The following is a 22920-nucleotide window of genomic DNA, read 5'->3' as shown; positions in this document are numbered from 1 at the left end:
TTTTAAACACTAACGGTTTGGAAATCAGAAAGCATTCCTCAGGAAGAGATTACATTCATGGCTGTTTGGTACAAGCTAAAGCAGAAACCTACCATCATCAGGTAGAACTTTGCCACCTTGTTTTATATACTATTGCCTCTATTTTCTGAAAGAGAAACTAATAATTTATATTTTCTGTTTTGAATAAAATCTAATCTCACATTTCTGAAATGTGAGAACTATAGGATTTACCGCATGGTTTGCTGTGGCTGCTATCCGAGAGGCGCCTAAAAATCGACAACTTGTTTGCTAAAGTACACGGCCCTAAGCAAAGTTGCAAGGTCGATGTGTGTTATGCTTTCCCTCCCGGAAATGAAAAAGGATTAGATGTCGGTTTCATGGGGTCAGGTTGGACCACCTTTTGTGTTGAAAATGACATTGAAGAGGACTACCAACTTCTCTTCCAATGGATGGGAAGCACTCCACAAGAGCACTTTAACTTCAATGTCCTGATATTTAACAAAGATGGCATCGGACTTCACGCAGCCACTACACATCTATGCAACCGCACCAAGCACCGCCACCACAACAGCCGCCCCAACTACCAGAAACAATTTGAACACCATGCCATAGAAACACACATGCTGGTAATTAAAAACTAACTATTAATATACTTTATTTTCATTATAATGTTGGAGATTGAATAACAAAACCAACAATTTATTTTTACAGACGATACCGAAGAACTTTGTTCGGGATCACCAAATCAATAACTACTATAATGCTATGCTGTCATTTGGCCATGTTAAGTTTCTGGTACCGCTACGTGTAAGGACAGATCCAAGAAGAGTGGATGATGAAAACCATGTCATAATGTATGCGGACTGGCAGCATATCCTGGACGAAGCGGGGATGACTAAGGACAAAGTGATGAGGTTTGAGCTGGTGGGAGAAAAACGTGTCGCGGGTGATACGGTCTACTTCGAAGTTTGTTAGATATCAATTCGAAGAACTGTTTCAGATTCACTGGTTTATGTTTTTGTTATGTTTGATGGACAACTTTTCTTTTCTAACTGCATGTAGAACTTTAACAGTCACATCCCATTACGATGTTATCGTAATTTTGGTTCGGGATGTCTAAATTATATAACTTAAATATCTATGTCAATTGTCTTGGGCTATGATACAAACAGGGCCAGCCCAAGCCCAATCATTTTGAAGCTTCGGCTTTGGCCAGCAGCTTTTAATAAAAGGTTGCATAAATTGATATATGATTTGGGCCTGACCTGCCAAATAATGTTAAAATTAATCAATATTGGCTGCAAAATGTATTTATTGTTTATCAAAAAGGCAGGCTTATGACCCATCTATGCAACATCGGACATGTATATTTAGCGGGAGTTTAGGTTACCTTATTTTCTATAGTTAAATCATTATGAGTGATAAATTTACAAACAAAAAATGACATACGCAAATAACTTATCAATTTCAAACATCTTCTCTATCTAATAACTCAATTTCTTAACCAAACGTACAACTTAAAATTAACAATATCAACAACAAATCAAGTTTATTAGTTTGCAACTGGTTCACATAAGTAACATAGAAAGCAACAAAAGTCTTATCACAAAAAGTAACAAAAAAAACATGCATAATGATTCAAAAAAGCACATATTATCTAATCAGTATATTTCTTTGGCTTTCGTCTTGCTCGTTTAGGCCTCACTTGTTGATCACACTCATTAGAACACTCAACAACAGATGTGGAAGCAGTTGTAACATCCCTAGTATTCGACTTTCTTGTATTAATGATAGAACCACTATCCGCTTCACAATCAAACGACTGTACCTGCTAAGAAAAAATATTCAATACAATAAAGCAAAGTACAATCAATGCAATAGGTGAAAATTAAAAAAACAATAACATACCATTGGTGTCTCATTAGACGAGACTGATGAAATGATTGGACCCCATAACAATTCATCAGCCATATCCATTTCTTCAGTTGAGACTCTTGAAAAAAACTCTGTGCATTCATCTTCATTGCCTTCAAAAACATGATCTATATCATCCGTGCAAGTACTAACCGTAGATAAACTAATGTTATTCGCGGGCGATTCGATATAATCCTCAATGAACTTTGACACAGTAAAGCGATAAGAATAGTGAGGTGCCAAGTTATATTCATCAATCTTAATCCGAAATGTAACACTCCTAGCACATAAAGAATCAACCAAATATGTGTGAGCCCATAAAGGATCATTAACACCCTGCAGAAACAGAATAACATTATTATTGACATATATAAACATTAGCAAATAAAGCAAATCATTTATTCATATAAAAAAAGATGTTAACGAAATATTTGGTTTATACCTCAGACAAACTTTTAGAAAGCAACTCCTCCGCAGTAATCCCAATAAGTGCAATCACAACATCATCAAAAAGAACGCACGTCATCTCAACATCATTATCAACCACGCGGACAACCAACTTGAAACTGTCAAAATCTTATAATTAAGAAAACAATATAAAAACACAACAATATATAAAGACTTACGCTATCTGAGGATTGAGAACATTTTGTTGACATGATACACAATAATAGGTAGCATCCATGAACCGCACCTTCTTTCGACATTTAGAACATTTAACATACTTCCAATCATTAAACAAATCAATATCAACTATAGTACCAAAGATGTTATAAAATGTCCCCTGCAAAGCAAAAAATATATGGTATTAATTAAAAACATTGTAAAAGCAAGTTAAACGTTATTAAAATAATTGATCTACACCAAAAACAAAAGATATAAGATAGGTTAAAAGCCAATACCTTATAAACTCCTGCCTGAATAAATCGATAAACATCAGCAATACTAACAACTTGCGAGTCTTCATTTTGGGGTGTGTTAGCTTTAAATAAAACAGGCACCGGTAACCTTCAAAGGACATAAAATAAGTTGCATTAAAACATACAACGCTTTGAAACATAAATAACCTTTAATACAAGGAATAATATACATTGTCTTGAAGACATCACAAGCTGATGATGACAAGTTAATATATAATTGAGATGCAACTGTTGACATCACACAAGGAGCACCTAACAAAAAAAAAAAACACCAATGGATCAAGTATATATATTAAAAATATGCATACAAATATTTCATCTATTACATTACACATACCTTCAAACAATCGAACCTTGCAAGATGTTAATACAACAACAACTGCATTAGTGGCATGGCGCCTCATGTCCTCATCAGTATACTTAAGTGCAAGTTTGCCCCATAAAGAAGCATTGAGATTATTACCACTATATTTAATAAAAACACAACCATTCCAAAATAAGCAAAAACAAAAAAAAATAAAAAATATAGAATGCGCCACAAAAACAGTCTAAAAAACTTACACTTCATCGGATAAAACAATTCGTCGTACTTCCCGATTATTTGATTGTGAAGACCGCAAATCAGTATCAAGATAACCCCACACACGAAGAACACCCACAACATCTACATAAAAAATATAATTATATATAGACATGAAGACGCAAAGAGAAAAACAACAACTAAACCTGTTAGATATATGTCATTCTTCAAGCGTGATCCAAGCATGTTAAAAGGCATCGGCTAAAAAACATGACGTCTAAATAAGCTCGGTTGAACTCTTGATGGACTAATTGACGTAGATCGCATAAACTTAACATAGCAATCACGTTTCAACGGACGATACCATGAGTCGTATACAAGAACCTCAAAACCATATAGCCTATACACGCAACCATCCTCCAAACGATTAGTAAAAAGATGCATCAAATGAAAAGGAATTTTTGCATGAATTGAACAATCCTGCAAGGAAAACATGCAACATTACAAAACATATATATTATAGTTTTTTTTAATTAATTAAAAAAATGCCTTACGCGTTCATCTGAAAGGATGACATCAAATGACAATATACGATTTGAGCTAGGAATGTATGTTGTCCAAGAACGTGTGACCATTACAGTGACTTGCCATTGGTCAGTAATACCAGGCATCAAGTCTGAAATGTACCGATGTCCCATTCTATATTATGAGAACCTAAAACATGGAAACAAAAAAATGTTAGGGAAAGCTTATATTAATAACAAAATATACATAAAGCAAATATATATCTATATATAACAACCAAACATATAAAAACCACATGCAAAACAACGTAATTACAAATGGCATATTTAGTCAACCAAACCAATATATAAAGTAAATAAACATTAAATACAAGTGTTCAAATAAGAGAGACATAATATGCTACCTTTATAGAAGCGTACACGGTAGCAATTCCACTTCTCAATAACAACATACAAAACACTCAGACCAATGCATCACTTGACATCAAAGGTAAGTTATAAAAAACTTCCTTATAAACAACATTTCTTGTTAATTGGTTAGAACACTTGCCATCACTATCAACATAAAATCGTAGACCAGCTCGAGATGTAACACAGGAGGCAATCACATAAAGTTGACCATGTGAAAAAAACAGGCTTTACCAAGTAACCACAAACATGTTTAAATGTTTGGCCCTGACTTTTATTAATTGTCATAGCAAAACATAGTTTCACGGGAAACTGTCTTCTCTTAAAGTGGAAAGGCCAACATGTAGAAGTTGGAGTCATATCGATTCTAGAAATAAAAGTTCTTTCTCCAACATGCGTACCCGTAATAATAACGCCCTCAATAACACGACGACTTATTTGAGTAACCACTAAACGGGTCCCATTACACAATCCTTTCTTGAGATTCAAGTTACGTAGCAATATGATTGGTGCCCCAACCTTTAACTTTAATATGTGATTCGGTAAGCCAGAAAACTGTAAAGTATTAAGAAACTCCGTAGGATACATAGCCTGCATTTCTTCAATATTATTTGTACTTGCACAAATGGAATCGAGACTAAATAATTCATGATTGTCACCTGGCAACTTATCAAGAACATGTAGATTAATCGTATCAACCTCATTGTTAGTCGATGATAAAATACAGCGCTCCTGTAGGTAAGAAACATCAGTGAATCGTTCTTCTATATTAGGAAATGTATCTGAAACAACTGATTCAATAGGATTATCTGAAACAGGAATCAATAGATCGCGAGGTATATTAATCCAAGTTCTCTCATCTTCCCCGTCTAGCGAAATTGCAGGAAGACGACCAGACCCCATATCTAAAATCCACTTATTGAAATCTCGATGTTGTATTACAACATCGTCATCAACACTTGAACTATTCAACCGCATATTAATCGTTAAAGAAAACACCTTACACGCACCCCATATAGTCGATGACTTATTCACAACCGAAGCAACAATCTCACTACGCGGAGCAAGCGGAATAACAGGAAGAATTTGTCGAAAGTCTCCTCCAAGAGCGACACATTTCCCTCCAAATACTCGACGGTCTGCACCAGGTATATTATTTCGACAAATATCTCTAAAAGTACGGTCAACCGCTTCAAATGCATAACGATATTACAGCGGTGCCTCATCCCATATTATAAGCGCAGCATCATTAATCAGCCCAGCAAGATCCGTCCCAACATCAATCGAGCAGCAAGAATCCTTATCAAGTTCAAAGGGAATCTTAAAACGCGAATGCGCTGTACGACCACCAGGTAGTAGAAGAGAGGCAATCCCAGAAGAAGCAACAGACAAGACGATTTGGCCACGTGAACGAAAACAGGAAATGAGAGTCTTCCATAAATACGTTTTTCCCGTCCCTCCACTACCAAAAACAAAAACAGCACCACCCGTCCGTCTATCAACACAATCACATACATAATCAAACACCTCCCTTTGTTCAGCATTCAATCCACGAAATAAATCATGAAAAAGCGTCATTTCTTCTTCAATATTGAAGGTGCGCTCAGCCATAATCAACCGATTTTCCATAGTATCAACCAATTGACGATCAATTTGAGGCAAATTAGGAAAATCTAATAAACTTTTACCATGACCAATTAAAACTCTTTCAATCTCAATCAATGTATAATTGAGAATCTCTTCATCTGTGAATACCACATCATCATTCTGCAGCATTGTGCGTCGATTGTAAGCAATATCATCTGATAAGTAAGGTAGACTATCAAAAAATAACCTCCGTTGATTACTAACCGTACAAAACAATAGAATGCAGACAAATAAATCACGAAGTTGATTCCCCAACTGCCATTGAGAAGCTTCACGTTGGATGCTCAACACCATCAACCGTACGAATGTCTTTAAAGCTTAATGGCCCACGTTGAACATTTAATAACATACGGAGGTAATACTTTTCACCCATTGATGGGCTCACATAATAAATGCGGCCAATAGAAGTCACCCTATGTCGTGGCAACCACTCCTTCTCCTTTTCATGCCAAGTGAACTTTGTTGGAAATTCTACATATGTCAAAGAACGACCATGCGGAAACCTTTCATTTGCCCGAAACCATTCAGTAAATTTTGACATGCTAGCCGTAGCACGTTGGGCAACTTCCTCAACCTCATCATTATCATGAAAATACACTCTATTACACCCTTCCTCATGAAAAGGTAATCGCTCAACAGCAACATCACGGTACTTCATTTCAAATTCAAAAATCTTCCAACATGCCTCAATAGAAGATATATACCGACAATTTAAATATTCCTCAATTTCATTTTCATTATGTAATAAGGACGCAAACGTTGTCCTATTTTGAGCACCTTCCAAAACCACAGTTGCACGATCTGGACCTTTGTTTATATAAGTAAAAAGATACTTGACTAACATCCCTTGGTTGCACCACTCCACATTAATGTGACAACCATATTTCACCAACAATTCACGGTTATACGGAACAACATACCGATTATCAAGCTTAATATCTTGAGAACCAACTTTAACAACTCTTGAATTATTGGGCCTCTTATAACACGGCCAACCATCATTTCGGATGAATGTCTCCTCACAATAATTCTTTGGGTACCCTTTACTACATACACCATTATGCATACAAGGACTTGAAGGGTTGAGCAAACCACATGGACCATGCATCATTTGTGAACGAACAATACCGAAAGCTATAGGGTCTTCCACCTCCGAAGGAAGCTCAGCAGATATATATTTATCGATATTGTCAACCGTATTTATCTTATCTTCAGGTTGTAAAAAAAGCAGAATGTGAGAGTGTGGAAGTCCTCGTTTCTGAAACTCGATTGTATAGATAACTAAAAAAATGACCAAAACAAATATTACACCTAGCTATAGAATAAAAAAAAATCATATAATATTTAGACAATGGAAATGCTAGTAACAAACCTGCTTTCGTGTGTCCAAAAATATTCCTTTTCCTTATGTCTTTGATAAGTTCATCAAGTTTAATTTTGAAAACACGGGCAACAATGTCAGGGCGGTCGGATGCACTCATACCAGGGGTTGTTGCTTGAATGTGTCGGGTAATTTCCGGCCATTTTGAATTGCATGTCATAGTAATAAAAAGGTCCGGAGCCCCGGCCCAACGACAAATAGCCATTGCATCCTGATACTGTTGAATCATATATCTTGGCCCACCGGCAAATGTTGCTGGCAGGATAACACGTCGACTAACTGCTTCACAACTTGTTTCACCATCAGCGATACGATCAAATAAACCATTATACAAATCCGAACGAATAGTGTTTTGGTTTTGTTTATACCAATTCATCTCATGTTCAAGGATAGCTGAATAACAGTCCACAACATACGTCTGAAATAAACGGCCAGATTTGTGTAATGTCTTACCTTCATTCCTCCTAAGTTGTAAACGGTAAGAATAATATTCTCTTAATGAAACCGATTGCCGCCTACTTGATGCAGATATATTACATAGAGGAATATTAAGATGGAATCCATCTTCTCCATACGGAAACAACAAAGGATACTGCAACGCCATAAAACTTGGGTGCAATTCAGATATACGCTTTGCACTACAACTACCACGTTCTTCAATAATAATATCACGTGAGTCCGTAGGATTTCCATCACCTGGAATCAGTGCAGCCACTTCAGGAACAGTAGGCAAAGAATATTGTCCTTCTCTTCTATTTCGCGTACCAAGCAAGCGAAGCGTAAGACGTTGCATTGAGTTGTCATTAAACCTTTCACGTGCCATCCTAAAAGCTTGCACTAATGCATTGTTCGCATCAAGCATCAACAGCAAGTCATTCACTAATGTGCGCAGGATGACTTGATCAGACGTTGGTGACACACAATTTCGCAAAGCATAAAAGCGATTATCAATCTCATTTTCCGTGTCATAAACGTACAATTGAGCAAATCTAGGGCGTCCATCAGGATGCATAGGCAACAATGATCCAATATTATGATGGTTGTGGCCATTCAAACGGAATGTATAAGGCCCACGACCATCATTTAAATCCGTAGATATTCTCCCACCGGTTGAGGTAAATGCAAACATCGCATTTAAAAGCTTTATGTTTTCTCTAAACACGCGAGATCGTGTTTCCCCATTGTAATCAAGAAGACGACCCAATGTTTGAGGAGGATGTCGAAGAAATGGCAAGCAAACCTTTCCTTCACTACAACATAATGAGAAACTTGGAACACGAGGAGTTAAACTTTTAATAGTTCGTTCCTCATACCAAAGCATAGCTCCACAATGAACACAACTATGGTTTGCATCACCGATATCCCAATACGACGGACATCGCCCTAAAAAAGGTAAGTGAAGTGTAAGCAAACACTATCAATGTCATATAAGGTGTTCATACATACAAAGTATCACAAGAAAAAAATATGATGTTTATGATATCTGTTTTCGTCTTGAAAGACATTTGCACGGGAAGGTACTTCAACTTGATTCGAATGTAGACATCCAGATGTTTGTGAAACCGTTGAACCTAATGAAGATTGCGCAGCTCCATTTGTTCTACTGGTATAATGCACAACACCTCTGTTGATACGATCAACTAAAAAAAGCAAAGATAACAATAAACCTATTCAATTTAAAAGGCTTAACCCACATAATATAAAATCATGGGTGCTATTGGGTGAAAACACATAACAAACACGAGAACTCAATCAAGCGTACCATTGCAACGTCTTTGAGTACTTGTAGCCTCACATGTTAAATCAGAAGGGCGATCACGTAATCGAGGACGACCCATTTGGCCCGTCCGTCTACGCCCTACTTCAGTCGTTGCATTAGAAGATATATTTTCCTGAGTGGTACGTATAACCGCAAATGAATCCGAAATTGAAGGGATCGGAGAAGGTTGCACATTTTCATTTGACATACGCATATAGCGTACCACACTTCTGCTAGAACTACCAACTGCATACACAGCAACAGTAGCACTAACAGGTTTAAAGGGTTTACATGGTAAATATAAACATGCAAACCCCATAACAAACGGACAATAAGGGGTATTAGTATATGAAAAAAATCATAAGAAATACAAGAACATAGATAACCACACCGTAAGAACACCGTTGAGAGGATGCAACATCAGGCGTCACAACAGGAAGTCGCTCCCGCAATCGAGGACGGCCCATACGTCCACGGCCCCTACGACATTCAACACGTGTAGATGCTGACGTTTCATGCGAAGGGACCGAAGAAATTGAATCGGAATCATTTGATATAGGTGCACTCATATCAACACCTTCAGATACATATATCTTTAGAAAAGCATGACAAGAGTCAATTATAATGCCACACAAAACATAAAATGCTAGAAACATATATAATATCTCAAGGACAACCAAAACTTTAAAAATTGCAACATCAAATTACCAAAAAAGAAGCAACAACAAAAGTAACATTATGACAACTACAAGGTACCACTTAAACTCAAAGTTACGAAAATTACAAGATAAAACTTTCTCAAACTAATAATTCGGGGAAGCTATGGTCTCTGTGTAAACCGCACCATGCATTTGCCTATAGAAAAACATACGGCAGAAATAACCTAGATGATCCCGTTGCAAATCAATTTCAATCACTTGTCCAAAATTCGTTATCACAAGACATGTCCCTGGCAAATTGTAATATGTGAAAGAACACATAGTTGATAATGGCATCCACAACTTATAAGGATATGCAAAAACCTTCATCCAACTTTTATTTTTAAGCCTCCACAATACAATTTCTCGTCTACAGTCATAGTTTCCGATACAAAACATACATATGAAGCTCCTCGTTTATGTTAACTAAACTTCCACTAACTTCATCGTCATATACATTGGGGAAACACAATTCAGAAAACGACTTTGAATTCACATCAAAACGAATAACCGTCAATCCATCTGAACGACCACGACGTTGGGTAACGACAAAATACAAACCACCACCACACAAAGTTGCTGGCGACCAAAGGTACGTATAATGGTGGTACGGGCGGTGTTTTAGGAAGCGTACAGTACTCCATGAATTCAACTCCATCGAATACATATAAACGGTCATTGTACCTCGTCTACGTTTAATATGTAAAATGTTGTAATCATCAGAAGAGTCAACAAAAAATCCTAGAGCATCACTATCAACTTTGTAGAAACCTTGCGAATTAGAATTTGCCAACTTCTTGAACTTAGTCGTCAATGGATTCCAAACAACCAACTCACAAGTGTTTTGGAGACAAACACACAACATACCATCCAAACTTGCCAAAAAAAACATTCTAGAAGGATGAGCATAGAACGGGCGGGCAACACCTCTTGGTACAATAAATCCCGGGGACTTATAATTTAAGGAATGTACTTCGATAGTCTTCCAACCAACCATCAACAATTTTTGATCAGCCGATGCACGCATGTAATGACAATGAGCCCTTACAAACTTACGTTCTAAAATGAAATCTAACCACTCCTTGCAGACAAGCTTACATTGAGCAACATTTTTTGGTGGAAGTCTTGCAATTATATCCAACATTACTACTAAAAATGGAAGGCACGACATACTGCTTTTATCTAAAAACACAATTTACAAAAAAATAAATAAATTAAATCATCGTAAGTTTCAAGCATAAACTACATACTAATAATAGGTCTTGAATATTCATATAATAATATAACTAACAAAAAAACATGTATTATCACAATATAGGATAATAAAAATATTAAAAATAAAAATTAAATCAACAAAAATATGTTAACTAATAACAATAAAACAATTATTACAAACTAAAGTATGAATTTGTATCAAAATGGGCCAGATATATCACATTAGCATTTTGGGCCAGGTTAACAAACTGGATCAGGTAAACATGAGACGGGCCGGTTTGGATACTGAATATGGACAATCCAAATTAAGAAACGGATACTACATAACGGCAGTTAACTCAACCCTAACCACATATGCTATGAATTCATCCCTCTTTCTGGTCCAAGTCGCCCCTCTCTGCATCCCGTATTCATCGAGACATCAACAGATTGCACGACCATTCACCATGGTTATACTTGTGTACACTCCATTCTTCTCCGTCATACGTATCAGCAGTTCAATCGATTCAAAATTTCAAGGTATTTACCTCTATAAACCCTAGCATATTATACATCATACTATTTTGTTCGACTAGGGTTCTTCATATTCGATTAATACCTTCTTTGATTATCGATTAGGGTTAATGAATGTGGATCTTCATATTTGATAAATAACCTTCGGATTTTAGGGTTTGAGTTATTCAAACATGTCAGAACTGTATTAAGGCAATTTTAGGGTTAACGGTTGTGGATTGATATTATTATGCTTATTCATATTCGATTAGAGATATTCGGAATTTAGGCCTTCAGTTATGCAAACATGCCAGATCTGTGTTTCGGTAGATTGATGGGCTTAGGATTTTTCGTTGTCCTCAATATGTTACCACCGAGTTAAAGACATGGCATAGATAAGCTCTAGAACATAAACAAATGGGGGCTGGGTTGGATCCAAAACTTGGCAGACACTTTGTAAGTTTTATTTGTTATGCTTATGACTACATCATTGAATCAGTAGTAAGGTTTTGTCTGTTTTAATGGGCTAACAGGAGGGATCATATGAAAGACAGAAGCTAGGCTTATCCTTGAGAGTTTGAATCAGCTTACGGACATATTGTGAATCTTGCAACCCATGCTCTTAATAAAAAATTATGGCACTGTAAGTCTTTCTAACCACTGATTCATACTTCTTATTATGCCTATGTGTTTGCTTTCATAAAACATTGTTTAAATTTAAAGGTATAATTTGCACAATTTATGTTTTTCATATAAGTTATAGACTGCGTTTTAGATATAACACTTAAGTGTACTTAGCTTTGATCTGACACTGGTAGAATGTTCACATTTAATAAGAAATCGGTCTACATGTATTTGAACATATAGCAAACACCTAAATGGTTTTGATTCTATTGTTTAAACTAAAAAAGCAAACACACATTCAAATTGATTTGTAGAAAAAAGATGAATTAAAGAGATTAGGAAAACATACCTTAATTCTCCAACTGGCTCTCCAAAGCTACTCAATATGATGATTTTTATGGTAAACAAAATTCGAAGAAAGAAAGACACTGTAAGGTCATAGAACTACATTATATAGAGCTAATATCCGAATTTTTCTCATGGAAGTTAATATTAATTCAGACAGTTAATAAATCATGGGATAGTGGGAAAGTGGGCTAAACTGAAAATATTTTTAAAATAACTGCATAATCAGTTACTAAACCTATAAGTTTTATATACCAGCTAAATTTTCATTTGAATTTTTTATAAACAAAGTTGAACTTCTGTAAATGTATCAACAAAAATATCAAACTATTTGATAATTCCACTAATGAAGACATATTTATTAAAAACTTTTATGTGTACTGACATTGGAATACAATAACAATAAAAAATATAATTTTATATTTATCTAAACATAATTTATAAGCAATTCTTTATAAACAAATAATACACAAACAAATAGTAGAGAAAAAAGCAAACATTAACTAAAAAAAGAACATTACATCCGATGAAGGAATTTTTCAAAATTCAACAAACATTTCGAAGCAAAAAAAAAAAAAAAGGATTACCAACAACATGTATTACTGAAGACTTGCTGGCACAATAGTTTCCACATACATTGTTGTCCGTATAGCATGATTCCAATCGCTTGGTATGAAAAGGTCACACGTCTTGTTGTTCAAATCTATTTCATAAACCTCACCCCAATCTGTGATCACAAAACACTTTTCTTCTGAACTAACATGTGTAATTGAGCACCAAACTGGCGTTGGAATATAACTGATCTTCGGAAACAACATGACCTTCGACCAATGCTCACCTTCATAACGCCATAGATCCACAGCCATATCTATAAACCCATGACTAACAAACACGTGAAGTTTGTTATTCATATTAACCAAGTTCCCCTGACATGTTTCACCATTGCCAACATAAGGAAACCCTATTTCTGAAAACGTCTCTGTATTCACATCAAATCGAATTATGACAATATCACCAGCAAGCCAAAACTGGAATACAATAAAATATAAACCATCCTCACAAAAAGTCCCCCCGACCACACATAACCATTAGTATGGTAATGCCTTTTTTGTAAAAACGGTATTCTCTTCCAATGACTGGTCCTCCTTGAATAAGCCATAACATCAACTGTAAAACGACCACGTTTTATATGTAAAACTCTGTAATCATTAGAGGAATCGATGTATAGGCCAACAGCATCGGAATAGATTTTGAAAAAACCATAAGACTTAGAATCAGATATGTTGATGTAGCTACGGATCAAAGGATTCCAAATAAGCATTTCAAACGTATTGCGTAAACAAACACATAAAAGCCCATTCAAGCTTGATAAAATCCACACATCAGAAGGGCGAACATGAAACGGTAGGGTAATCATGGTTTTCTCATCGACTAAATCAACAGTAGTGCTGGAAATAAAGCATGATTCCTGTCCAATACTAAGAATTTTTTGTCTAGACCCCTTACACATATGTCTACAGTGCATCATGACAAACTCCTTCGACGATGACGATATACATGACAACCATTCTTTACATACCTTCTTTGCACGACCTACACATTTTGCAGGAAGTCTTGGCAGTATCTCTGACATTATTAAGTCAGGACCAAGGTCAGGCAACTTAGTGTTCGACTCAGAGGCTGAGTAGAGGCACCCCTTCAACTTTTTCATAACTCGATAGTTTCTGATATTATATCTAGAAATACAGTAATACACGAATTTTAGGGATATTAGTGATATCTTATATAGAGCTACATGTCCGACTTTAAATGAAAACAGTTAATTTATTGAATAAAACATAGGTAGTTATTCAATCATGGGTTAGTGAGCAAGGATCATGACAAGTGGGTAAGTTGACTGACTTAGTAATAAACTTAACATAACCTAACGATTATATTAATTTCTAAAACCCTAAGTTAGTTACTTGATCATCGCTTAGTGGCCCGATGATCATGGTAACGTGACTAAGAAGGCTGACTTCAATATTAATTCAGTATAACCGTCTTTTTATATGTTTTTTTTCTTCAAAATATCTTATTCTTTTCCCGTTGTTATTTATATAACTGAATGCTATTTTGAATTTTCACTCTAAATAATACAAAACTTATTATTTTAAAAAAACCTATAAATGACTAAATATTTTTTAAAATACCTAAATAGGCCTCTTGTTTGAGAACACGGAATTTGTTAACATGAAACAGGATATTATTGGGTACTTAATTTTTCTAGATTGTTTTTCTATGACTTATGTGTAACTACTTATAGTTATGCATATCTGGAATTTTATTTACGTATTTTGAAAGTAAAAGAAGATTTAACCTTTATAAACATACATACAAATTGGTGAAAACCACTACCTATATTTTCTTTTTTTTTTTCATAACAGAAATGTTTATTATTAAATAAACAATTAATCATCAACATATATGTAATAAGTAATATAGTTAACAAATAAAACATAGAAAAATAAATTGAAAAAAGGAAACTACATTTAAACTAAAAATAGATGAACAAACAAACCTTAACAAACACTGACTTGAAAGGCAAAACATAAAAGATGACTATGACAAACAGGACTTAAACTGAGTAAACTTAAAATTCAACCCATCCAACATGATCGTTGCAATTTTTAGATATACGTGGAATCTTTGATCTTTTCAATGGACTATCCAAAGAGTCTGCTGTATCACTTAACTCAGACTCCAAATCATCTTGTTGTTTTGCCTTAGAATCATCTTTCTGACCATTCGAATCTTCACTTTGGGTAATATCAATGACCTCATCCCATTTCCAAGTTAGGAGCGCATGCTTTCTTTTAGCTTGTTTTTCTATGTTCTGAAACTACAAGAACTAAAAACATTAGTATAATACATTTTAACAAAACATATAGGTGTGAAACAATCATTATGCACTTATGCAATGAAAACTTTATTTAAAAAAAAACACCACCTGTTCAATAACCTCCCTATGCATTTCAGATTTGAATGGACTAAAATACTGTCCATATGAAATGATCTCTACACTTCCACTGTCCGTCTGAAACAATAAATTGATAGAATTTAACAAATCAGACTAAATATCAAAACAATTTTTATACATTAGTTGTGACTTAAAACGTTACCTTCGGAGAATCTTTCATTGGGCTGCATATTTGATTCTTCTTCGGTGTCATTGCATCAAAACCCAGCTGAAAAAATTACAATTGCTACCATATATTAGAAGACTAAATATTTGGTGCAATTCACAAACAATTAGAAACCATCCACATGCTTTGCTAACTAATAATTTACATTCCAACTTACTTTCTTTGCAGGCTGATCGTCTTCATAAATGTCCACGAAGTCATCCGAGATATCCATTGCTGCAGATGTGTTGCTGTATGAATACAGGAAGAGCGAAAAAAATTCAGAAGATTACACTACCTGAACTTGTATTATATAGGCACCAAAAAATGCAGTTAAGTGTCCACTACCCCACTAACTCCCTGAAAATAAGGAACACATTTTAAACCTCATTGCAACCTGCATTTCTGATTGGTACATCTTGATAAACTGCAGAAAACCGCAAGATCATGGGTGAGAGAGTGCTGAACTGCCGAGAACCGCTGCTTCTAGAAGGAAATTAGAGACTTTAAACGGCTGAGATTAAAAGTTGATGACTTTCTACGGCTGTAATTAGCCCAAAAGTTGGTTAGCAACAACGGGAACAATATAATATAGAATTTTCATTTTAACATGTACACTTGAAAGCAGTGGCGGAGCTAGCCCATTACTTTAGGGGTATCCCGATTTTTTTTATCGTGCAATCATAAACAAATACCTAATTAATTTAGTCTTAAACCTAACAAATATTGTCATAAACCCTAACAAATATACAAAGTATGATTCTATATATATAAACTCACTAAACAAGATATCAAAGGACATAAAAACTTACAAATTATGTCAAACTAGGGAACACCATTTGGTACTGGGTACCGGTACCGTACCGTGTACCGAATTTTCCGTACTGGATTTTTTCGGTACCGGTATCTACTTTTTGGCATTTTCGGTATCGGTACCGGGTCGGTACAGTACCAGTAAAATACCGAATTTTACCTTCAAATACCGGTCCCGTACCGAATATTTCGGTACCGGTACCCATTTTTGGCAAATTTCGGTATCGGTATTTTCGATACAGGTACCGGTACCACGCTCATCCCTATGTCGAACCCAATCGGTCAACGCCGGTCAACGACGTCGATTTCAGTCAAACAACAGGGACGATCAAACAGTTAACATCAGGGACGATTCAAGTAGGCTTCAGCAGCACAGACGATTCAACAACAAGCTTCAGCAGGGACGATTCCAGCAGAGTCACTGGCTTTTGTTCGACACAGATACTTCTTCAACGTTTGGTTTTCTAAATTGCCGCTTTTCAATTCTATCACCAATTGGGCTAAGTTTTTTTATTTACCAATTGGGCCTCCTATCAATTCTATTATTGTTAATTTGGGCTTATTTTATCATTCGGGCTTAATTATTCTACAAGTTTTCGGGTTATAAAAAATGTTTGGGCTTATAAAAAAATGTGATTTTAGTAATATCAAGTATCCTATTTTTTTGTTAGGGGTATCCTTCGTATAAAACCGGGAAAAAAACACTCCGAATACGAGGTTGAGTCGTATCCCGTGCTACGACTCCTATAACTATAGTTCCGCCCCTGCTTGCAAGTTGCTAAACAGATTAGAGATTAGAATGATGGGAGGGGTGAAGGATGCGAGTTGCAAATCCATTCGAGCCAATTAATATTTCCTTTTTGTCCACACTCGAAATCCAACTAAAAGAAAGAATCTGACTTCATCACAAATCGTATCACACATTGGATTGTTTAGAGTGAAAGAAACTTGGTACGTATATTGCAGCAACACCAATGGTGAAGTTTGATTCAACGTGTCCAAGTTGTTGGAATAATTCAAATCATGTTAGCTTTATTTAATTATGTCACATGCTAGAAGTACTGGGTCTTTGCTTTATAATTTGCGAGTCAATAGTTAACCGAAGTATCCAAGAAATGGCCAAGAGTATGATTGAAGCGAAGAATTTGGGTGACGAGTATTGGGCAGAAGTTGTGGCCACTGTAATTTATATATTTTGAAGATGTCCCCTACTACAGCAGTCCAAGACAAGACACCCTTAGAACTTTGTTATGATCGAAAGTCGATGCAAGTCGTTTACAGGTTTTCATGTGTGTGGCATATGCACTTAAACCTAAACAACTTAGAAAGAAATTAGATGCTAAATTGAAAAATGTTATTCTTATTGGTTATTCTCCTAACGACTTCGGTTACCATCTTTATAATCCTGTCACAAAAAAGATTATTACAAGCAAAGATATCAAATGTCTAGAGTTAGCTAAATGGGAAGATCCAGAACCCAAAGGTGATCAAGAAACAAGTAAACAAATTGTGCATGACATGAATGTTAGTCAGGTGACACCATCGGACTCGCAAACAACACAGAACCAAGTTCCCAAGAAAGTCGTACAACACCTGTGGGAACATTAATTGATCTTTATGAAAATACAACTGAGTTAATTGATTCGTGTCAATTCACTTTGAGTGTTACCGGGCCAAGCACATTTGAAGAGGCAATTGTAAAGGAAAAGTGGACGATGGCAATAGAAGAAGAATTGCATGCCTAGGCGAAACACAATATGTGGACAATCACCAACTTACCTAGTGACAAAAACGCAATCGGGTTGAAATGGGTTTTCAAAACCAAACTTTACTCCAATGGGCAAGTTAACAAATACAAATCCCGTCTTGTGGCAAAGGATTATGCTCAAGAACATGGGATCAACTTTGAGGATACATTTTCCCCGGTGGCAAAATTTGAAACTATACGAGTTGTGCTTTCTCTCGCAGTAAAACGGTTGGTTAGTTTATCAATTTGATGTTAAATCCGCTTTTTTAAATGGTCCAGTACAGGAAGAGGTGTATCTGAAACAACCTCCTGGTTCAAATTAAAAGGACAAGAAAGTAAGGTGTACCGACTTCACAAGGCCTGATATGGCCTCAAAACAGGCCCCCAGGCATGGTATAGTTGCATTGACATTAACAGGTATTTTCAAAAGTATGGGTATGTTAGAAGTATGATACGAACAAGCTGGTCTCATTTACTTTTATTTTTGTTTATTATCTTTTTGCATGTTTGAGGGACCATTGTGGCCTTTTGGTGTTTAATTGAATGTCTTCTGTAAACTTGGAATTATGGTTTGGTTTTTAACCTAGTATCATCGCTAACATCTGATTCATTTAGAAATTAGTTTTCCTTCATTGTCTCAAGTTTTCTTCTTCTTCTTCTGCCCTATCAAGGGTATCGGAGCTGTTCCGATCCCTCGTCGGAATCCTCACCACTCACGATGACGAACACATTGTCACACCCTGACCCCCAGTGGATTAGTACGGGGCAGACTGATTGCCCATAGCTCATGACACTATTTAAAGTTACAATTTTTAAAGCACATCCAATTAAGTTGTCACATAACTTATAATATTCAGAAATTGTTCATACAACGTTCAAAAACAAAACATGCCATAAGTTTTTCAATTTATTTTCCTAATGCCCATGCTACGTGACCTCTTCACTCGAATCATCGACCTTGATTACCTGCACCACGTTAGAAAAATATATTTTGGGTAAACAAACTTGTTGGTGAGTAATTTTCTCATTTTAATGAAAACAATTTTATATTTAAATTTTAAAAATAAATAATGTTAAGATGCATTTAAATGTTAGTATGGTGACTCTCTCAAAATATTAACATAGTCGACATATGCATAAACACCAAACAAGAACACGCAATCAATTAACATCACAATACAAAATAAATAGTAGACTCATAACAATAACGTCCATTAGTTTCAAGCCTCGAAGAATGAGTCTAATACTGTTGGCGATACTAGGCTACCACTCATGGTCATGGGGAACCTAGTCAACCCACGGATCCAGGCTTTTTTTACAATGGGAAATGGGAGGTGACACCAGAGACCGGGGAAGAAAGTGAGGTGTTTTTTTTTTTTCATTTTCCTTTTATATATTATTTATACATTAATTGTTTTTTTTAATTTTAAATACTTGATAAAAGATTTTTTTTAATTATCTAAATATTAATTTTCCATCTATAAAGTTATCTAAATATTAATATATATTTTTTCAGGTTACTGCTCCAACGACTTTGTTTTCAAACGGTTACTGTTTTAACGACTTTTTTTCAAAGGTTATTATTCAAATGGCTAATTTTTTAAACAGTTACTGTTCTAACGGATAACTTTTTCAAGGCTCTAACTATTTGCACACCTTGGCAGGCTATCTACACACTTAGGGTTTACATACGTTGCGTAGAGGTCTCTATGCAGCGTATGTTTGGGGTAGGTACACGACCAGACAGTCAAACCTCGTACCATGTCAAATCAGTCTGACATACGCAGCGTATGGATCTCTACGCAGCGTATGTCAGTCTGATTTGACACTGATACGATGTTGTCTAGGCACGTGAATAAAGCAATACGGGGAGTAGAGAGCTATACGCTGCGTAGTTCAGTAAATTTGAAAGTCTATTTATCCATGCATCTCTGCTTCCCTTCGAATCCATCTTATATTCTGTTTTTCATCTTCTTCTTCAATAGCAAACTAAAATCATTTGTTCTGTTTTTTGTTCAATATTGTTAAAATGTTATCATTTTGGAACGATAATTATTTCAGTAATCGCTATTCTAACAACACATAGGGAGCAAAGGATGCAAATGAGGAGGAGGAGGTTGTGTCTGGAGTCCCTGTTGATCAAAAAACACAGTTGCCAGACTTGAACGAGACTCCCACTCCACCTGTTGATGTACCAAATTACTCGGCGCATCAAGTGTATCCGAATTACGGATACGGGTATGAATCTCCGTACGTGCAACAAAGTGGATACGGTGCTGAGACTGCACCTGTTGATGAACCATATTACCCGACGCAGTAATCGTATCTGGGTTACGGATACGGGGGTGAAGGTGGATACGGGGGTGAAGGTGCACACGGTGGTGAAGGTGGATACGGTGGATACGGGGGTGAAGGTGGATACAGTGGATACGATAGATATGGGGGTGAAGGTGGATACGGTGGATACGGAGGCTACGGTGGATACGGAGAATACGGTGGATACGGTTATGAGCCCCGTAACAAACCACTGTAGGATGATTATGAACCATCTACCCCGGGCAATCCGTTTCAAATAAAGGAGGTATCACATTAATATTTGTATTATTTTTATAATAATTATTTTTATTGTTGTTAGAATTATGTTGTTGTTGTTATAAATATTATAATAATAATAATAATAATAATAATAATAATAATAATAATAATAATTAATATTATTATTATTGTTATTTTATTATTATTATCGGGTTACGGATACGGGGTGAAGGTGGATACGGGGGTTACGGTGGATACGGGGGTGAAGGTGGATACGGTAGATACGGGGTGAAGGTGGATACAGTGGATACGATAGATATGGGGGGTGAAGGTGGATACGGTGGATATGGAGGCTACGGTGGATACGGAGAATACGGTGGATACGGTTATGAGCCCCGTAACACACCACTGTAGGATGATTATGAACCATCTACTCCGGGCAATCCGTTTCAAATAAAGGAGGTATCACATTAATATTTGTATTATTTTTATAATAATTATTTTTATTATTGTTAGAATTATGTTGTTGTTGTTGTTATATATAATAATAATAATAATAATAATAATAATAATAATAATAATAATTAATATTATTATTATTGTTATTTTATTATTATTATTATTATTATTATTATTATTATTATTGTTATTTTATTATTATTATTATTGTTGTTGTTGTTGTTGTTAACGTAACTTTTTTAGCGTTTCATGTCTCTAACTGATTTGAAGAATTGGGTACAAGAAACGGGAAAAGAGAATGGTTACGTAATTGTTACCCGCTGACCAAAAAATATTGACGGTACTACTGGGATGGTATGGCTTATGTGCGACTGTAGTGGTGAGCACCGTAGTAAAGCAACAATTAGGAAAGCTGGTAGCAAAAAAATCGGGCGCCCATTTTCATTACTCGCCATCCGGGACGTGACGAATGACACGTGGGAGTTAAAAGTGGACAACGCGAACCATAACCACAAACCTACCACGAGTCTGTTGGGCCACGCTTTTGTGCGAAGATTTACTGAAGCCGAATACAAGCTAGTGGAGCAGCTAACTGCTCAAAACATGGAGCCACTTATCATATTTCAAACCCTAAGAAAGCAGTTCCCCGACAGCCTGCATGTTCAGAAAGACGTGCAAAATGCGGTACAAAAAATTAGAGCGACACCGATGGACGGAAAGACTCCTATGCAGGCACTTGAAAGCGTGCTGCATGACAACCGATTCATTTACGACACCCGACAGGAACGCAAAACAGATGTCGTGACAGAGATTTTCTTTGTTCATCCTTATTCAATCACTATGTGGCGTGCATTCCCGCACGTGATGTTGATCGACGCGCCCTACAAAACAAACATCTACAACATGCCATTTGTCCAGGTTGTGGGTTTGACGTCGACCAACAAGTCTTTTTGTATCGCACATGCCGTTATTTGCAAAGAACGAAGGGATAACTACGTGTGGGTGCTTGAGCGGATCAGGTCAATTTTGCATGAATGTATGATGCCGCGTGTGATAGTCACGGATAGAGAGCTTGCCCTAATTAACGCGTGTGCTAAAGTATTCCCGAACGCATCTAGGCTTCTATTCCAATTTCACATCGAACAAAATATATGTAGACATTGCAAGCAAGGGTTCAATAAAGAAGATTGGGGGAAATTTATGTCGTACTGGCGGAGAGTGTGAGAATCTGCTTCAGAGCCCATGTACAAGTACAACTTGTAGAAACCGTATAATCGAGTCATGGTTGCCAACCGAGAAAGTAAGTGTTCCTTCAACAAACGACTTACTTAATCTATTATATTTTACACACGCTTTTACATTTCATTATTTTATTTTTGCAGGTGTCTTTGATTACGTCTACGAAAACTGGCTCAAAGACTATAAAGAAATGTTCGTTTATGCGTGGACCGATAAGTGTCTCAACTTTGGTCAGCGCACCACCAACAGAGTTGGGAGCCAGCACGCAAATTTAAAAAGATACGTTACGTGCGGGAGTTCATTGGAGCGAATATCAAGATGCGTCATTGATATAGTTGAAACTCAGTATGATAAAATACAAAAAAGTTTCACCGAGAGCATCGAAAAAACGATGAACCACCACAGACACCCACTGTTGGACAACCTACGTGGATTTGCTGGCAGTAGAGCTACTGAGGAAGCTGGAGGTGTTGCGGAAACTTAACGCATCATGTGGTTGCCATATGTGGCTTAGCT

The 22920-nt window shown here is 36.1% G+C and overlaps 2 protein-coding genes across 4 annotated transcripts; one reads left to right on the top strand and one right to left on the bottom strand.

Moving 5' to 3' along the window:
* Positions 1-14973: 14973 nt before the first annotated feature.
* Positions 14974-15989, bottom strand: LOC110909567. 3 transcript variants are annotated; one of them, XM_022154450.2, is made up of 4 exons: positions 15778-15989; positions 15609-15674; positions 15437-15523; positions 14974-15328 (listed from the first exon to the last, which is right to left on the bottom strand). In XM_022154450.2, exons 1-4 carry the CDS (start codon positions 15844-15846, stop codon positions 15080-15082), a joined length of 471 nt encoding a protein of 156 aa, XP_022010142.1. In that variant the 5' UTR covers positions 15847-15989; the 3' UTR covers positions 14974-15079. The 3 variants fall into 3 exon arrangements, with proteins under 3 accessions (XP_022010142.1, XP_022010143.1, XP_022010144.1); XM_022154451.2 differs by having other exon boundaries at positions 14974-15322; XM_022154452.2 differs by having other exon boundaries at positions 15790-15989.
* A 5527-nt stretch (positions 15990-21516) lies between these two features.
* On the top strand, positions 21517-22389 carry LOC118487444 (PKS-NRPS hybrid synthetase CHGG_01239-like). The gene has a single exon (XM_035984293.1). It carries the CDS (start codon positions 21517-21519, stop codon positions 22387-22389), a length of 873 nt encoding a protein of 290 aa, XP_035840186.1.
* Positions 22390-22920: the final 531 nt, after the last annotated feature.

The sequence above is a fragment of the Helianthus annuus genome, chromosome 15, assembly GCF_002127325.2.
Source record: "Helianthus annuus cultivar XRQ/B chromosome 15, HanXRQr2.0-SUNRISE, whole genome shotgun sequence".
NCBI lineage: Eukaryota > Viridiplantae > Streptophyta > Magnoliopsida > Asterales > Asteraceae > Helianthus > Helianthus annuus.
Note: the sequence above shows the minus strand (reverse complement) of the source record. Positions and strands in the feature narration are given on the sequence as shown.

Bases quoted from the DNA above. Each gene is read 5' to 3' on its own strand.
- LOC110909567 (XM_022154450.2), bottom strand. From the start codon at position 15,846: ATGGATATCTCGGATGACTTCGTGGACATTTATGAAGACGATCAGCCT. The intron at 15,675-15,777 runs GTAAATTATTAG...TAATTTTTTCAG, and splicing joins CAAAGAAAGTAAGTTGGAAT to CTGGGTTTTGATGCAATGAC. The intron at 15,329-15,436 runs GTGGTGTTTTTT...TAGTTCTTGTAG, and splicing joins ATAGGGAGGTTATTGAACAG to TTTCAGAACATAGAAAAACA.
- LOC118487444 (XM_035984293.1), top strand. From the start codon at position 21,517: ATGGTATGGCTTATGTGCGACTGTAGTGGTGAGCACCGTAGTAAAGCA.